General features: G+C 47.9%; 1 protein-coding gene and 1 long non-coding RNA gene across 2 annotated transcripts in view; one reads left to right on the forward strand and one right to left on the reverse strand.

The window, feature by feature from the left end:
* Positions 1-9,199, forward strand: part of AP3S2 (adaptor related protein complex 3 subunit sigma 2) — a 47,530-nt gene extending 38,331 nt beyond the window's left edge. Inside the window, exons 5-6 of the mRNA XM_066355601.1 lie at positions 6,299-6,406; positions 7,971-9,199. Coding sequence (XP_066211698.1) covers positions 6,299-6,406; positions 7,971-8,099 — 237 coding nt within the window. The 3' untranslated portion in view covers positions 8,100-9,199. The remainder of the gene's footprint in view (positions 1-6,298; positions 6,407-7,970) is intronic.
* Positions 8,516-15,157, reverse strand: LOC136384945 (uncharacterized). The gene is made up of 2 exons (XR_010747673.1): positions 12,626-15,157; positions 8,516-10,311 (listed from the first exon to the last, which is right to left on the reverse strand). It is a non-coding gene; the product is annotated as an uncharacterized lncRNA (long non-coding RNA).
* Between the last annotated feature and the right edge of the window lie 1,671 nt (positions 15,158-16,828).

A 16,828-nucleotide genomic window follows, 5' to 3' on the forward strand; every position in this document is an offset into this window, starting at 1 on the left:
GATTGTTCCTGGATCTAATTGCCAGTAGATTTGCCAGGAACTAAGGAATCAGGAGCACTTTTGTTCTCTGCACAAACACTTCTGAATGAATTCTGCTGGTGTCATTATTGGAGGTGGCTGCTGAAGTGGCAGAATGCTGTGAATTATTAGTCAGTGATGCGTGTTTGTTCAGTGCACACCATGTTAGGCTGGGTTTGGGGTGCTTGAGGACCTTTACCTCTGCTTGCTTCTAATTGTGTGGTTTTTATTGCCACCTACACGACTCGGATTTCAGACTTCATTTTCCCCTGCCTCCCTTTGTCAGGTTGGTCCTTTAACACTCAGGGCTCTTTCAGATGTTCACCCACATTTCTTTCTCTTGATGTCCTCAAGATCACTCCCTCAGTCATTGAACAGAACCATTCTTTGTGATCTGATTGTTATCTCCAGTTTGGTAGTTACATGAGTTTAGTATTGATTCTTGGCTGCCTTCTCCCCACACCTGTGCTTGGCAACCTCCAACTTTCTCAAGTCTCCTCTGTCTCCACTCAGAGAAACAATAACCGTCTGTCACAGTCTATTCCATGTTCAGTAGAAGAGCTCTTCCCCAACTTGTCAGATGAACGTGGGCAACTGGTCAGCTGATCTCTGGTTGCTCATCCTTGCTCATTTACACTACAAGTGACTGCTCACCAGAGGTTAGTGTGATGTTTTCAGACCTATTGATGCCAATTATACTGGTATGTAATCATGCAAGTTACTTAATAATATACGGGTAAACCATGTGTGAGAAAGAATTGTTCTGTAGAAACAAAGGTGAGTGCTTTGGAAAGGGCATGAAATGAAGTAGAAGTAGGTTTAGGCAAGGTAACCATAGAAGACAGGGGGTGGGGGGCTCCAGAAAATCTAGACAGATTCTATACTGACTGCTTCACGGAGTCTAAGTTCTCCCTTTACTTCAGAGAAACTGGAATTGTGGAGAATGCATTATGGGTGAATTTCATGCAAGAAGAAAGGCATAGAACTCTCATCAGCAGAAAAGATCTTGTTGGCCTAAATCAAAAGTTTGGTGGCTCACAAGGTATTGTTTCTAACAAACGATTGTGGGCTTGGACATGGTGGGGAAGTTGCAATATAGGTCATAGTGCGGCACTGGCTGGTTGGCTCAGTGGTAGGGCATCAGCCAGGTGTGTGAATGTCCTGGGTTCAATTCCTGGTTAGGGTACACAGGAGAAGTGACCATCTTCTTCTCCACCCCTCTCCCTCCCTCTTCTCTCTCTCTCTACCTCTCTCTTCCCCTCCTGCAACCATGGCTCAATTGGTTCGAGTGCATTGGCCCCAGGCACTGAGGTTGTCTTTTGGAGCCTCCACCTCAGGCACTAAAAATAGCTCAGTTACAAGCACAGCCCCAGATGGGGGTTGCCAGGTGGATCCCGGTTGGGGTGCATGCAGGAGTCTGTCTATCTCCCCTCCTCTCATTTGGAAAAAAAAAAGGAAATGAATGAATGAATGAATCGTACTTGTTTCTTTGTTACATGAGTTGTCAGTTTTTTTTTTGTTGTTGTTTTTTTGTTTTTTTCATTTTTCTGAAGCTGGAAACAGGGAGAGACAGTCAGACAGACTCCCGCATGCGCCCGACCGGGATCCACCCGGCACGCCCACCATGGGGCGACGCTCTGCCCACCAGGGGGTGATGCTCTGCCCCTCCGGGGCGTCGCCATGTTGCGACCAGAGCCACTCTAGCGCCTGAGGCAGAGGCCACAGAGCCATCCCCAGCGCCCGGGCCATCTTTGCTCCAATGGAGCCTTTAGCTGCGGGAGGGGAAGAGAGAGACAGAGAGGAAAGCACGGCGGAGGGGTGGAGAAGCAAATGGGCGCTTCTCCTGTGTGCCCTGGCCGGGAATCGAACCCGGGTCCTCCGCACGCTAGGCTGACGCTCTACCACTGAGCCAACCGGCCAGGGCCCATGAGTTGTCAGTTTTGAGTGATATCCATCCGCTCAGTCACTGAGGATGAGGAATCAGTGATGTTTTTGTATTTGCCACCCTCCTTTTCTTCCCCTTGTCTTCCTAATTTTCATAGCTGTAGCTTTTCTAGGCATAATAGACATTCTGTTGTCATTCTGATCCCCTTTAGTCTTAATCTTACCATTTTGTAGACTCAGCACTCCCTCCCATCTTTCTGCTGTCAATTTTCCAGTCATCACTTGGCTGCCAAAGTGTGTCCTTCTGTAGATTCCTCAAGAAAGACTCATGGTAGCAGTAGTTCCCACTCTATCCCTGTTTTATTGTTTTACTTATTGATTTTAGAGAAAGAGAGGAAGGGAGAGAGAGAGAGAGAGAATCATCGATTGATGCATTCCTTGGTTAATTTCTTATATGCACCCTGACCAGGGATCAAACCCAAAACTTTGGCATCTAGGGACGATGCTCGAACCAACTGAGCTACCTGGCTAGGGCCACTGTATTACTCTTGATTTGCCATCAATGGGGTATAAAATGCTCCATTCACACTTTCTCTTCTTGGGCGTTTTGTAAGTATTGCTTCTTTTTATGCTAGAGAGTTATTGTCGAAATTTTCAAGATTTTGCCCCCCCCCCTTTTTTTTGTATTTTTCTGAAGCTGGAAACGGGGAGAGACAGTCAGACAGATTCCCGCATGCGCCCGACCGGGATCCACCCGGCACGCCCACCAGGGGGCGACGCTCTGCCCACCAGGGGGCGATGCTCTGCCCATGGGGGGGGTCGCTATGTTGCGACCAGAGCCACTCTAGCGCCTGGGGCAGAGGCCACAGAGCCATCCCCAGCACCCGGGCCATCTTTGCTCCAATGGAGCCTTGGCTGCAGGAGGGGAAGAGAGAGACAGAGAGGAAGGAGAGGGGGAGGGGTGGAGAAGCAGATGGGCGCCTCTCCTGTGTGCCCTGGCCGGGAATCGAACCCGCGACTTCTGCACGCCAGGCCGACGCTCTACCACTGAGCCAACCGGCCAGGGCCAAGATTTTGCCCCTTTTTTAAGTGATTAAATCTTTTTACTAGATTGCGTGAAATCCAGAAGTCTTTTCCTCAAGGTCTGTCTAGGCACTGACTGTTGAGAGTTCATTTTCCCTGGGACCCACTGTGTCTTTTCAGCATGGAGCTCCTCTCTCATCCCAGAAACTCCTTCAATTACATCATTATAAGGCCAATCTTTACATATTTGTCTCATTCCATATTAGTTTTCTTTTAGGCATGTGTTGCAACTCCTTTGCTGTCTTCTGTAACTCATTTTCTATTCCTTTTAACTCTTTTTTGTTTGTTTCAATTTGCTTTTCTTCATTTCTCTCCTTTTTGCTCCTGACTGCTTTTAGCAGGTCTCTTCTCCCTGTTGTTCCTTGCAGTTTCACCTTCATTTCTGTACGTTCGTCAGCTCACTTCTTTTCTGAGCTGTGCTGGTAGGTATCTTCTTGTTTCCCTGGCTCTCCCATAAGCTCTTGCTTGCTTCAGTGTTTTGTTTTTATTTCTTTTAAAAAAAATTTTTGCAAAATATTTTATGATAATTTTGTCTGCTCCATGGCAGCATTTACCTGGTGTGTAGTGTTAGTCTGCTTTTGGCTTTCCTGTTTGTTTCTTGTTTCTTGTTGCATCTTTATAGAAATCCTTTTTTATAAGTCATCTTTAAATTAGTGAGATTTTCAGGGACCAGTTGTTTGCAGAATGCTTGTTTAGGAAGGTGTCAAGTGTTTGATCCCCGGCTGGCTGCAGTTCTCACGATGTAGGGCTCCTGGTGAGTTTGTTTACCCTGTATTTTATGCAGCCAGTAGAGATAGGCCAGTGTGAGCTTTTCGCAATGCAAAGCTTGTTGTCTTTGCAGCCACAGAGACCAACTCTGTGAGGCAGACATAGCTTGTTTGTGTGGTTTCTCATTCAGCCGCAGCTCCTGGTCCAAGGAAGTTCCTGTAATCCAAAAACAAGGGATCTGCTTGGTCCCAGAGGGTGTGCCCTCTACTTACAAGAAGTGTATTTTTTGCGGGTTGTTCTGAGCTTTCTAGTCTGTCTTCTGGCTCCATAGCATTCTTCCATCCCTTTCTTCTCTGAAGGAAAGGAGCCCTTGCTTACACTCCCTGTTTTTGACAACTTTTTCACCTGTCTGGGGCCTGGGCTTCTAGTTGTGTTGAAAATAGACTTAGCATTTTTGTTTATTTCTCTTTTTTGCACCTTGTACTTAGAATCCATGTTGAATAGCATTTTAAAATTGTGATTTCATATGCAATGTTCAAATCAGAACTCTTAATTGACCTTGCCGATTAACCACTGGTCCTATATTATGCCTTTCACACCTTCTCTGTAAAGTCTCCACCACCATACAGTTATTCATCTTCTTTTTTTTTTTTTTTTTGTATTTTTCTGAAGCTGGAAACGGGGAGAGACAGTCAGACAGACTCCCACATGCGCCCGACCGGGATCCACCTGGCACGCCCACCAGGGGCTATGCTCTGCCCACCAGGGGGCTATGCTCTGCCCCTCCGGGGCGTCGCTCTGCCGCGACCAGAGCCACTCTAGCGCCTGGGGCAGAGGCCAAGGAGCCATCCCCAGCTCCCGGGCCATCTTTGCTCCAATGGAGCCTTGGCTGCGGGAGGGGAAGAGAGAGACAGAGAGGAAGGAGGGGGGGGGAGAAGCAAATGGGCGCTTCTCCTATGTGCCCTGGCTGGGAATCAAACCTGGGTCCCCCGCACGCCAGGCTGACGCTCTACCGCTGAGCCAACCGGCCAGGGCCAGTTATTCATCTTCTAAGCACAAGGAATGAGCTCCTCAGACTTATGAAAAGGCTTTCATTCATTCAATGCACCTGTTCTGCCCTGGGCACTGTTCCAGGCTCTGGGGATAAAGCATGGAAGAATTCATACAAGTTCCTTGACATGCTAAAGACAAGCCTTAAAAATGAGTCATATGGATTAGGGGTGAGGGATGTGCAGAGAGGAAGGCACACTTGGGGATTTCAAGGAAATGTAGTGGAAAGGGAGAATGTACACTCTGCAGTTAGATAGCCCTAGCTTCAGGGCTCACTTCTGCTGCTAATAATATACTTGGCTTTGGGGTATTTGATTGACTTGCCATGTATCAGTTTTCTCATCTATAAAATAAGATTACATTACCTATCTCAGGTGGATGTTGTGAAATGAAGTTATATATCAAGTGCTCAGCACATCTTAGTGCTCAGTAAATACTAATCCCCATATAGAACGGGTTTGGATTAATACTAGGGATATTGGTATAGAGATCTATTTTTTTTTAATTGTAATGAAAGTTACGTAACAGATTTTACTGTCTTTTTTTATGAGTGTTTTTGTTCAGTAGTGTTAAGCGCATTCACATTTTTGGGCATCCCACCTCCAGAACTCTTTTCATCTTGCAAAACTGAAACTCTGTACCCATTAAACAGTAATTCCCCATTCTGTCTTTCCCTCAGCCCCTGCAGCCACCATTGTACTTTCTGCTGCCGTGATCTTGACTATTAGGTGCCCCATAGGAGTGGGTTCATGCCCGATTTGTCCTTTTGTGTCTGGCTTGTTTTACTTAGCATAATGTCTTTAAGGTTCGTGCATGTTGTAGCAGGTATTAGAATTGTCTTCCTTTTTAAGGCTGAATTATATATAGTCCATTGTATGACTATACCACATTTTGTTTATCCACTCATCTACCGATGAATGTCCATAATGTAATGAGTGTCCTCATTTAAAAAATTTTTTATTGATTAATTTTAGAGAGAGGGAAGGAAGGAGGTAAGATAGAAAGAAAGAGAGAATAATGTTACTGTATTCCTGTATGTGGCTTGATCAGGGATTGAACCCACAACCTCTGCTACTTCAAGAGGATGCTCCAACCAACCAAGCTATTCAGGCAGGGCTGCCATCATTATTATTTAGAACCCATTGTGTGTCAGGCACCAGATTATCTCATTCAGTCTTCCCCGACATCCCGGAAGGAAGCTGAAGCATTGAAAGGATGATGTGCCGGAGTTCACACGCTAATAGCAGAGCTGAAATTTAACCAAGGTCTGTCTGACCTCAGAGCCTGTGCTCTCAGCCACCACCTGCCTGCCTTGAGTGTGGCCAGGTACCTCTACCACAGCTCAAGGGAGATCTTCATGTGGCATGTGAGCGTGGGGAAACCCCTGGTCTCACACAGGGGTGGATGATCCAGGGGCTTAGGCGTCAGGAGCCAGTTGTGGATCAGGAGCCGGTGTCAGGTCCGACTGCCCTGCTGCTGCAGGTGAGCCTACGAAGTTTCCTTTTGGGCCACACTAAGAGTTCTCTGACCCTTCTTATTTTTGCTCCCTCTTTAGGTACACTACATCCTACAGGAGGTGGTGATGGGTGGGATGGTGTTGGAAACAAACATGAATGAAATCGTGGCTCAGATCGAAGCTCAGAACAGGCTGGAGAAATCGGAGGTGAGTGCACAGCTGTACTTGGCCCTGTCTGGTTCAGGAGCACCTGGGTAGAAAGGAGTGATACATGGGTTGGTCTGTACTTCTCTGGAACCTTAGGAATGTTTCACATTCACCTTCTTGCTTCCTTGAGTCCATCAAAGCTCATTGATTTGAAGGCCAGGTGAGAAGGAGGCTAAACGTGTGCATGGAAAAGGCAGATGGCACAGGAAGGCAGCTTTAGCTGTGGGGGTTATGTCCCATGCTTGTGGCTTATAATTCTTCCTCTCAAAGCCACACATAACCCTGGAAAGGCTCAGTGTCCCCTGCTCTGATTCCAGTGTGGTTTCCTAGTTTGTGTGCTATAAATGATCTCCCAGCAGCCATTTCTCACAGTTCCTTTCAGACCTCAGAGCTGCCAATTTCCTTATTTCCAATTATCCCTATAAGAAACTATAGTAGAGTTTGGGCTGGTTTTGAAAATAACACGCCCCGGTCTACACCATATAATACAGATGCTCCCAGTAAATTTTTTCTGTCCCCCTGGGGTCTGTCACCTTCATCAGCCTTACCAGGGAGGAGAGGTTACAAAGGTACACCTTCACACACAGTGGAAATCCCAGAAAACATTACTGCTATAATTTTCCAAGTGTCTTAAACAACTTCCTTGCTTTGTGCTGTGGAACTTGATCTTGCGAAACCAGGGCTTCTCTCTGTGAGGACTGGCAGTCCTGCTGAAGAAGCTTTTCCAGACCGCAGCTATTGTGGCAACTGTAGTTCTTCTAGAAATGCAGGCTGGGAAGTTTCCAGGAATAGTAAGTGAGTCAGAGGAAGGGGGTTGGAAACCAGAAGCAGTGGAGACTTGCTAGGCGAGGGTGGAATCAGTCGGGATCCAGGAGGTGGACAATAAGGAGGGAGTGGTTTTGAGAGTCCTTGTCAACCTCTCCGCTTCTCTGCACACCGGGAGGGCCTGGGAGGCGAGGGCTGACCATGGACACCTTCACTCTGTGTTTGCTAGCGATCCCTGGGAGCCTGAGTGTACACCCAGCTTCCTGCTGGTCCTTCGCCGTCTTGTTGTCTCATGACATTGTGAAAGCCTGTTCTTTTCCATCTCACATCATTAGTTGGCAAGCAGGTGCTTTGAGCCATGACATTCATTTTCCTTTTAAAAACTGCCCCATGACTGCATTTGTCTATGTGTCTTTGGTCTCTTGAGGAAAGCATTTTACTTTGTTTTGTAACCGAAAAGTGCTCCCGGTACTGATCATGACTTGCTTAAGCTATCTTGGATTAGTCCCGCAAGCATTTATTGAGCACGGACCATGGACCAGGCACTGAGATGCTGGGGCTATTCAACTGCATGAGCCGCCATGCCCCCTTCAGTAGCTCCAGCTCTGAGTTCCTATTACCATAGGCCCCACCACACCTGAAGAGTTTCATTGGCTACCTTCAAGGAACAGGGAAGAAAAGGGGAGACTTGCATTGTGTGTGCTCAGGTCGGATGTTCTCTAGGCCTCTTTCACTGTTTTTTTCTGAGCATTAAGTAGATGGCCCTGAGGGTCTGTCTCATCCCCCCATGTCTCCACAGGGTGGCCTCTCAGCAGCCCCCGCCCGGGCCGTGTCCGCTGTGAAAAACATCAACCTGCCGGAGATTCCTCGGAACATCAACATTGGTGATCTCAACATCAAAGTCCCCAACCTGTCCCAGTTTGTCTGAAGGTTGAAGACTGGGTTGAACCGGAGTCCTTGAAACATGCAAAGCCAAACCAGTCCTGCAACAGAACCCACTCTGAGCCTTGGGAGAGCAGCTCGGGCCCTGACCGCGCTGTCATGGAGCGGGGAAGGGAGGCCTGTGTCACTGCTTGCAAGTGCTCTGTGCTCACATGTGCAGCCTTGCTGGTCTCTGACACATGTGACCACTGCAGATGTGAGGCTCCCTGAGTGGGTGGGTCAGTGTGCCCAAGCCACTTTAGCCCTCTCCCTCCCACATACAGCCATTTCCAGGGATTGGGGGCCATACTGAGAGGCCCACCTGCTTCCCAGGATCCCACTAGGACCTTGTCTGACTAGAGTCTTCTTCCTCAACACCACGAGGCATCTGAGGTCCTGTAGCATTTTCTTTTGCTGGTAAGGTGCCATAACAGGAAAAGGGCTGAACCCTTAGATCTGGGATATGGTGAATTGCAGACATAGCAGGATCTTACAAGAACCAGCCAGAGTGGCCCAGTGGCTTTGACAGGTTGTCAGCCCCAGAATCCTTTCGTGTAGCCAGGCTTCCTGACTACCGCCTCCTGAAGAAGGCATCTCCCACTGCGTCGTGCTAGCCCTGCCCTCCCAGGTGTCTGTGATCATAAGCCTGGTGCATGCCCACCACCTTCCTGCTGATCAGGAGAGCACCCCACACAGCCCTCACTTCAGCACAGCTGGAGTCATCCCGCCTCAAGGGGGAGAGGCCCTATGTCTGTAGAAAGTAAAGCCTGCAGTGTGTGGAGCATCTCAGATTTACGACTCTGGATTTAAAATACATTCTCCTCACGAGGAGCAGACGGGTCAGTTGCTGTGTTGTGAATGATGAGTCTTCTCTGTGTGGGAAAACACTGCCATCTGCACCAGCTTCTGGAGCATGAGAGCCTGGGCTGGCAACCAGCCACTCTAGTCCTGGGCCAGGAGAAGGTTGGGAACACGGGAAGCGTGCTGGTAAGTCTGGTAGCAGGCAGCATCTCTTCCCTGAGTTCTGCTTAGGAGGACCTTGTTTCCCACAGGTGACATTCTTGCAGCCCCAGCTTTGGAAACCTATAAATGTTTATGTGCGATCAGTCTTTCCGTGGTTAATTTAGAGCTAGAACTGCTCCTCGGGGTAGTGTCTGCTGCTCCTGCACGGCCTCAGTCAGGTCTCAGGGGCAGTGTTGAGCTGCTTTGAGATCAGGCAGCTCTGTGCACCAGTGAGGCGCCTCCTGGCTGGGGCCAGACTTTCCTCAGGCCTCCTGATGCTGTCGCAGAGCCTGCGCGAGATGGTGCCCAGCAGGACCGTGTGTGTGGGCCGCGTCTCTTCCCTCTTTGGACAGTGCTTCCTGTGGCCGCTTCCCATTGCTCAGGCAGCCTCTTGTCCTCAGTTTTTCAGATCCTCTCTGGTAACCTCAGAGAGGGGTTGTGTTGCTCAGAAGCCCTCTTATGTCAGAACAGGGAAATGCAGGCGAATAATCTAATATCAAAACCTTTAGGAGGGTTTAATTTTTTTATAGACATTTCAGCACATTCATATCCCTTTCCCATTTGCTGAATGTGAAGTAGGAATGAAGGAAGGCTACTGATGTTTATTTTGCACCTGCCAGAAGGTGGCTCGAACAGAATCCTTCCACAGTCCTTACAGCAGACATCGTCATCTCTGTTCTCCCGTTGTAGAAAGTAAGATTCAGAGAGTCAGGTAACCGGCTTTAGGTCACACAGGGCTAAGAATTGAGCCTGCCTAACTCTAAAGTCCTTTTTTCCCCCCCACTGCTCACAATGACTTCTTCTAGTTTTATTTTTTTTTCTTGTGGATGCGGAAATAGTCTCACAGAGGTTAAGTAGCTTCTCAGAAACTTATTAAAAATAGGCTTGATTTTCTGAGGAAGCCCATGACAACATCGTAGAGTAAGAGCTGGAGGGCCCTGAGCAGGCTGCGTTGTAGTGATGGGGAACGAAACCCAGAGTGTTAAGTGTATTGAGTGTCACAAAGCTAAGGACAGGTCATTGTTCTTGATTTGTTTGTGGTTTAATGCGTTACAGCAGGAAGCCATGTGTCCTGGAATCCCTGGGACAGTTTTCAGATGTTTTGTCTGCCAGAAACCAGTGGTTCCCACAAACCGTTCACTGGCCCTGTAGACTCCAAGAGAGGGCACCCCAACCACACCCCTAACTCTGCCTCTAAAATGGTATACAACTTCAACCTGTTTTGTTTTTTTTTTTAATAAATTTTTATTTTAATGGGGTGACCTCAATAAATCAGGGTACATACATTCAAAGAAAACATTTCCAGGTTATCTTGTCATTTAGTTCTGTTGCATACCCATCACCCGAAAAGAGATCATCCTCCGCCACCCTCCATCCAGTTCTCTCTGTACCCCTCCCCCTCCCCCTCTCCCTCCTTCCCTCCCCCCACCCCCCATAGCCACCACACTCCTGTCCATGCCTCCTAGTCTCGCTTTTATGTCCCCCCAATGTATGGAATCCTGCAGTTCCTGTTTTTTTCTGATTCGCTTATTTCACCCCGCACAATGCTACCAAGACTCCACCATTCCGCTATAAGTGATCCAATGTCACCATTTCTCCTAGCTGAATAATATACCATGGTGTATATGTGCCCCATCTTCTTCATCCAGTCCTCTATTTTTTTTTACAGTGATTAAAAGCCTTTAAGCAAACTCTTGGCCCATACAGCAAGAATCCCTAAAAGAGTAGTGTCCTTAACATGTTCCCCAAGTCCAAGATGGCCCCATCACCATGCCAAATCCCTGAAAAATGCAACCCAACCACAGTTCAGTCTGTTAGGAGCTGTCACAGGGAGCAGGAGTCCAGGAAAGTTCCCCACAGGAAAAGTCCGCATGGCACTGGAATTGTTGTCACCATTCTATACTTTGCAGCTCATGTCCAAGTCCCAATGACCGCTGCTTCTAGCTGGTAATGATTCAGGTAGACTGGAAAAAGCCATTTGCAGCATGCGTGGATATGGAGCTTCTGTTCTCCTCTGCCTGGAGAGATGAGACCAGGTTGCTTTTCCCTGGAGCTCTGTGACTGTGGCCTGGTAAAGAGAACCTTGGGATACACTAAGCTGGGTGGCAAAGGTAAATTCATAATACAAGTTGGCAAAAGGAGGAAAGAGAGCTCTAAATTAGGAGTAGGTCCCAGCCTGAAATATGAGTGGGGCATTGAGGTAGGAGGGATAAAGGAAACACTATATATTAAGCAAAGCAGCAGAAAATAGGACTATCAACACCCACAACAGAGATCTTTGAGGGAAGAATAAAAAACCTGACTATTCAGGCAAAATATAGTTAAGTGGCCCTTGTGCAAATGAGATCAGTTTACCTGCTTCTTGGAAGAAATACCCTAGGCTCGTCCGCAGTATCGTAGATGGGGCCCACGGCCCTGGGCACCTTCAGCCTTCAGTGGCTAACCCCAGCTTTCTGGGCAAGGTTAGGTCATAGGTGGCTGGAGCAGGGCTGGAAGAGACTGAACCCTCCCTTAGAGGAGCGAGGGGGAAGCCCACCTTCCAGTGTCCCTGTTTCCTCACAGCAGAGGCGTGTAAGCCTGGCAGGCTTTAGCTCAATGACCTTCCTTTCCACTATTGAAGCAGGACCTAGATGGCATCCTATGAGACCCCTTTGGGGTGTTGGAGCCTTTAAGGGTGTATCCTAAAAGCTGGTAGTTCCCCTGATCTCTATTGGGCTTTTTCTGCCTCTAGGTATCTTAAAAGCCATTCTCAGAAGATCTCGCTGAGGGGTTTGAGGATCCCCATCTGCCTATATAAATCTTTTCCATATATCTGGAGCTATTTGGAAAAAAGACATAACAGTGTTATTAGCTAGATCTAATAAAGAAGGTAGTAGTTTGCAGGCGAAAAAGATTTAGTGTCTCCTGTTCAAAAGAAATGTAAATTTTTTTTTTTTTAAGTAAAAAGCATGATATGGTAGACCCGTCGGAGTCATTGGCCTGGTGTGCAGGATTCCCGGGTTCGATTCCTGGCCAGAGCACACAGGAGAAGCGCCCATCTACCTCTCCACTCCTCCCCCTCTCCTTCCTCTTCATCTCTCTCCTCCTGCCCACAGCCAAGGCTCCACTGGAGCAAATCCACCCTGGGCACTAAGGATGGCCCCATGACCTCTGCCCCAGTCACTAGAATGGCTCCGGTCCTAACAGAGCAACACCCCAGATGGGCAGAGCATTCCCCCCAGTAGGCATGCCAGGTGGATCCCAGTCAGGCGCATGCAGGAGTCTGTCTGACTGCCTCCCCATCCATCCTCAAAAATATACAAAAAATAAATAAATAAAAGAAAAAATACTCAAAAAAAAAAAAGGGGGGGGGCATTCCCTTGTGCTTAAGCTCATAGAGTTAGCTGAGTATGTCCTATGAAACATGGAGCTCTATGTTGACATATAAGTCTTTGAAGAAGGAGGAACTGCTGAGATAGTTTATCAGCATTTGTCCCTAAGACAGCAGTCTTTATAGTGGGAACACCATATGTAATTATTTGCTGTTCCAACCTGGTTTTGTGTTTGGAAAACTTGATCCCTTTGGACAAGCCCCATCATTGTTCATTAACTACTTGACGTTGCCTGAAAATCCAGCTGGCTTTCTTGTCCACTATCAGTAAAGCCATAAACTTTTTTTTTCTTATAAGCAAAGAGAAAAACCTTATTGGCCTGTTTTTGAAGAGAGGTAGATACTGCTGCTGAGAGATTTCAGTTATGAAAATAGGAACTGGGACTGAATTTGGGAATCTTGGCCCTGGATGGTTTACACAAGAGCATTTCCTAAAGTGGTACAAAAATGCTGGGGGTTTTTGTTTTTGTTTTTTTAATGTTTATTAATTTTGAGAGAGGAAGGGAGAGAGAGAGAGACAGGGCCATTGAGCTATTCCTGTATGTGCCCTGACCGGGGATCAAACCAACGACTCTACGCTTTGGGACGATACTCTAACCAGCCGAGATATATGGCCAGGGCAGAATGCTGGGTTTTCAGTGCCCAGTGCCACTAATTAAAATTGAAAGTCCTGTCATTATGCAGTTTCTAAGTGCCTGGTGAGTACAAGCCCAGATCCTAGGTAGCAAAGATCGATAGACCAGGGTCTGTTTCCCACCTTTGTCTCTGAGTGCTCAGATTGAGCCTGGCTGGCAGCCTGAAGCTCTGGGGAGCCGGGAGTCCAGGACTTTGTGTTATATGGAATATTTATTTATTTATTTATTTATTTATTTAGAGAGGCAGGAGAGAGAGACAGAGACAGGAACATCGACCTGTTCCTGTATGTGCCTGGACCAGGGAATCAAACCAATAACCTCTGCGCTTCAGGACAATGCTCCAACCAACTGAGCTATCCAGCCAGGGTTTAATTGTTTTAATCGATTGATTTTTAGAGAGACACAGAGAGGAGGGGGAAGGGAAGCATTCGTTTATGGTTCCACTCAGTCGTGCATTTATAGGTTGCTTCCTGTGTGTGCTCTAACTAGGGATTAAACCCGCAACCATGTTGTTTCAGGACGACACCCTAACCAACCAAACTAACCAGCCAGGGCCTATATGGAATATTTAAACAACTCGTTTCCTACCCCCAGGTGACCCCGTCATGCTGTGCTCCGAACAGCCTGTCTTAGTTCAAACTTGTCACAAAACTACTGTACACTGGGAGGCTTAAACAACAGACATTTCTCACAGTTCTGCAGGCTGATCAAGATCAAGGTGCCAGCACATTTAGTATCTTATGAGTCTGCTTTCTGTTTCATAGATGGCCTTCTTGCTGTGTCCATGTGGTGGAGAAAATTCTATCCCTTATAAAGGCACCATTCCCATCATGGGGGCTCTACCTCATGGCCTCATCCAAACCTAGTTACTTGCTAATGCCCTACTTCCAAATCCCTTCACATTGAGGATTAGATCTCAACATATGAATTTGGGGTGATGCAAACATTCCATCCATACAGTGCATCTAATTACCCACATTCCCCCTGGGCCTGATTGTGGCACTGTGCTTGTCACATTGAAGATGAAGTCAGCGTAGCATGTTTTCTCAAGTTCCTGTTAGTCAGACCTCTGCCACATCAGAGCCAGCCCTCCCTCACCTCCACCTCCACACAGCCACCCTGATGAAGCCCCCTCTGGCCTCAGCTTCACCAGAAAGGAAACCAGACTGCTAAAACCTGCCTTGTAGAGCGGTCTTTGGCAGGGTTTTTTTCTCGGTGTGGCCATCTGTCCAGGGCTTTCCTAATAGGATGCAACAGTGATTAAAGCCTGACAGTAAACATAGAGATGAGCCACTTAAGTAATACAAACCCAGGGCATTGTCAGCTCCTAGCAGACATCCTGGTCTTCAGCCTCCCAAGTCCTCTAACCTGCTGCTGAGAAGGTGCCCGCGTCATTATGGTCATTGTTAGCTCAGTATCTACCAGCATGTGGTCAGTGCTCACAGGTGCCGAGTGGCTGTCCTTGTGGTTAAGACTTGGGCCTTAGGAGCCCTGGAGGTTGTACACCTGCAGCATTCTAGCAAGAGTTAGCAGATACGCAGACAGGCCCCCTTTAAGGAAGTAGTTTCATGAAAATGATTAATCTTTTCCAAGACTGTTTAAATTCTTTGCTGTTTCAGTGATTGAATGTTTTGAAAATCAAACACTCATGTAGTTCAAAAGTTGAGGTAACAATAGGTTCTTCAGCCAGACTCACCCTGTTCCTCCAAACTACAGAGCTTCCTTCCCCATTCCTGGTAGAAAGAAATGTTTTCAATTTAAAGTATTAAGAAGTCCCTGGATTTTTATTACAAAAACTTTGTGTATCTTCTGCTATAGGGAGTAGGGGATTCCAGACCACCCGTGTGAAGCGGCATCCACTCAGCACTGCCTGTCCTTGCTCTGCTTCCCTTTGCCGTGGACTCTGTTTGGGTTATAGTTACTGTCTGTCCCTACTAGATGTTCGCCCCTCAAGGGCAGAGGTTGTCTCTTGCTCGGTACTGTATCCCAGCTGCTATAAACAGCATTCAATAAATGCTGTTTATACATTTGTACACAGCATTCAATAAATAACTAGAATGAGTGAATGTCTGAGGCGAACAGTAATCATTCTTAGAGGAACTCACAACCTGTGCTCTCTAGGGCCCTGTGCTCAGCACATTGGGCAGATGTCCACCAGCCAGTTGGGAATCAGGGAGTGGGCAGGAGAGGAAACAAGTGTCCATCCAGAGACGTGGTTGAAGCCATGGGGCAAGCGACATGGCCAAGGGATGCGAGGTGAGGGTTGACCCAGCCTGTGGGAGGGGAAGTGAGAGGAGAGTCTAGACAGCGGAAGGACTTCAAGTCAAGGGAGGACTTTAAGTGGGAGGCCACCCCTGCTGAGAGACCAGGGGTCTAGGGACTAAGAAAGATGACCTCTCCTGGGCTTGCAGTTGCCCCCACCAGGCCCCTCCCCCAGTGATGCAGCAAAATGAGGGAACTTTGAAGGGTTGGTGCCACGTCCCGTGCAGCGAGTCTATTCCAGGGTCTCCAGCGGGAAATGGTATGAAATTGAATGAAAAAGACTTAAGGATATATACAGGATGGGTTTGGGAGGATGCCACAGCTTATTGTCAATAGTCACTACGGTCCGAGCTGCAAAAACATGGCCACCCCCAGAAAACATCTGTCTATTTTCTGGGTAACATGGGCCATTAGCAATTCAATTAAGTTTCCAAGGCAACTCAAAGACAACCCCCACCATACTAGTTAATCTAACTTTACACCAAGAAGAAACTAGCTTCCAGTCTCTTCTGGGGAACGTGGGTGGGCAGAACGAGCAGAGAAGCACAGCCCTTTGTTAATTAGGCAGGTGAGGTGGGTGGGTTGGGCCCACCACCTCTGTCCCCTAGATATCCCAACTGCAAAATACCCTGTTGGCTTATTTGGTCCCCAACAGGTTGGTTCTGGCCAAGTGGTGGTCGTACTAAGAGTGTGGGTTGTGTAAGAGTTCTGGGACACTCACAGTCTGGAACTCCTGCCTCGGGGGTTCTAAGGGTTAATAGAAGTGATACAGAGGTAGAGGGCTCCATCAACACTGGCTGCTGCCACTGGGATTTTTGCAGAGGGAAGGGGTGTTGATGTAGATGCAGTAAGCTGGGAGAAGTTTGGTACGTGGTCCTCAAGTCCAGGGGGAGAGGGAATTAGGGGTGCCTCAAAGGACTGTCTGCAGAGGGACAGTGGGGACATTGGCTGCTGGCCTGGCCCCACCAGTGCGGTCCCAGGCCTCTATATTAGAGGCCACCACTGGATAAAGTTGTAGGGGAAATGGCAGTCTCTGGAAGCTTCCCCCATAATGAGGAGTTTGAAGACAGAAGAGCAAACTCATGACTGGTAGGACCAGAAGTGTGGGGAACTCCCTTCCCCTGGAGTCAGCAGGGAGACCCAGAGGCCCTGCAGACACAGAGTCGGGGCTTGTAGGGAACTCTACACTGCCCATAAAAAATGGGAGCTTTGGGTCTTTTTAAGAGAAAACCTGCCTGGCTAGGGGAAGGGTACTGGATAGAGCATCTACGTAGGCCACTAAGGTCCCAGGTTCAAAACCCCAAGTCACTGGCTTGAGCACAGGCTCACCAGCTTGAGCACAGGGTCACTAGCTTTGAGTGTGGGATCATCAACATGGTCCCATGGTTGCTGGCTGGCTTTAGCCCAAGGTCGCTGGCTTGAGCAAGGGATCACTGGCTCAGCTGGAGTCCCACAGTCAAGGCACAT

The sequence above is a fragment of the Saccopteryx leptura genome, chromosome 13 (assembly GCF_036850995.1).
Source record: "Saccopteryx leptura isolate mSacLep1 chromosome 13, mSacLep1_pri_phased_curated, whole genome shotgun sequence".
Lineage (NCBI taxonomy): Eukaryota > Metazoa > Chordata > Mammalia > Chiroptera > Emballonuridae > Saccopteryx > Saccopteryx leptura.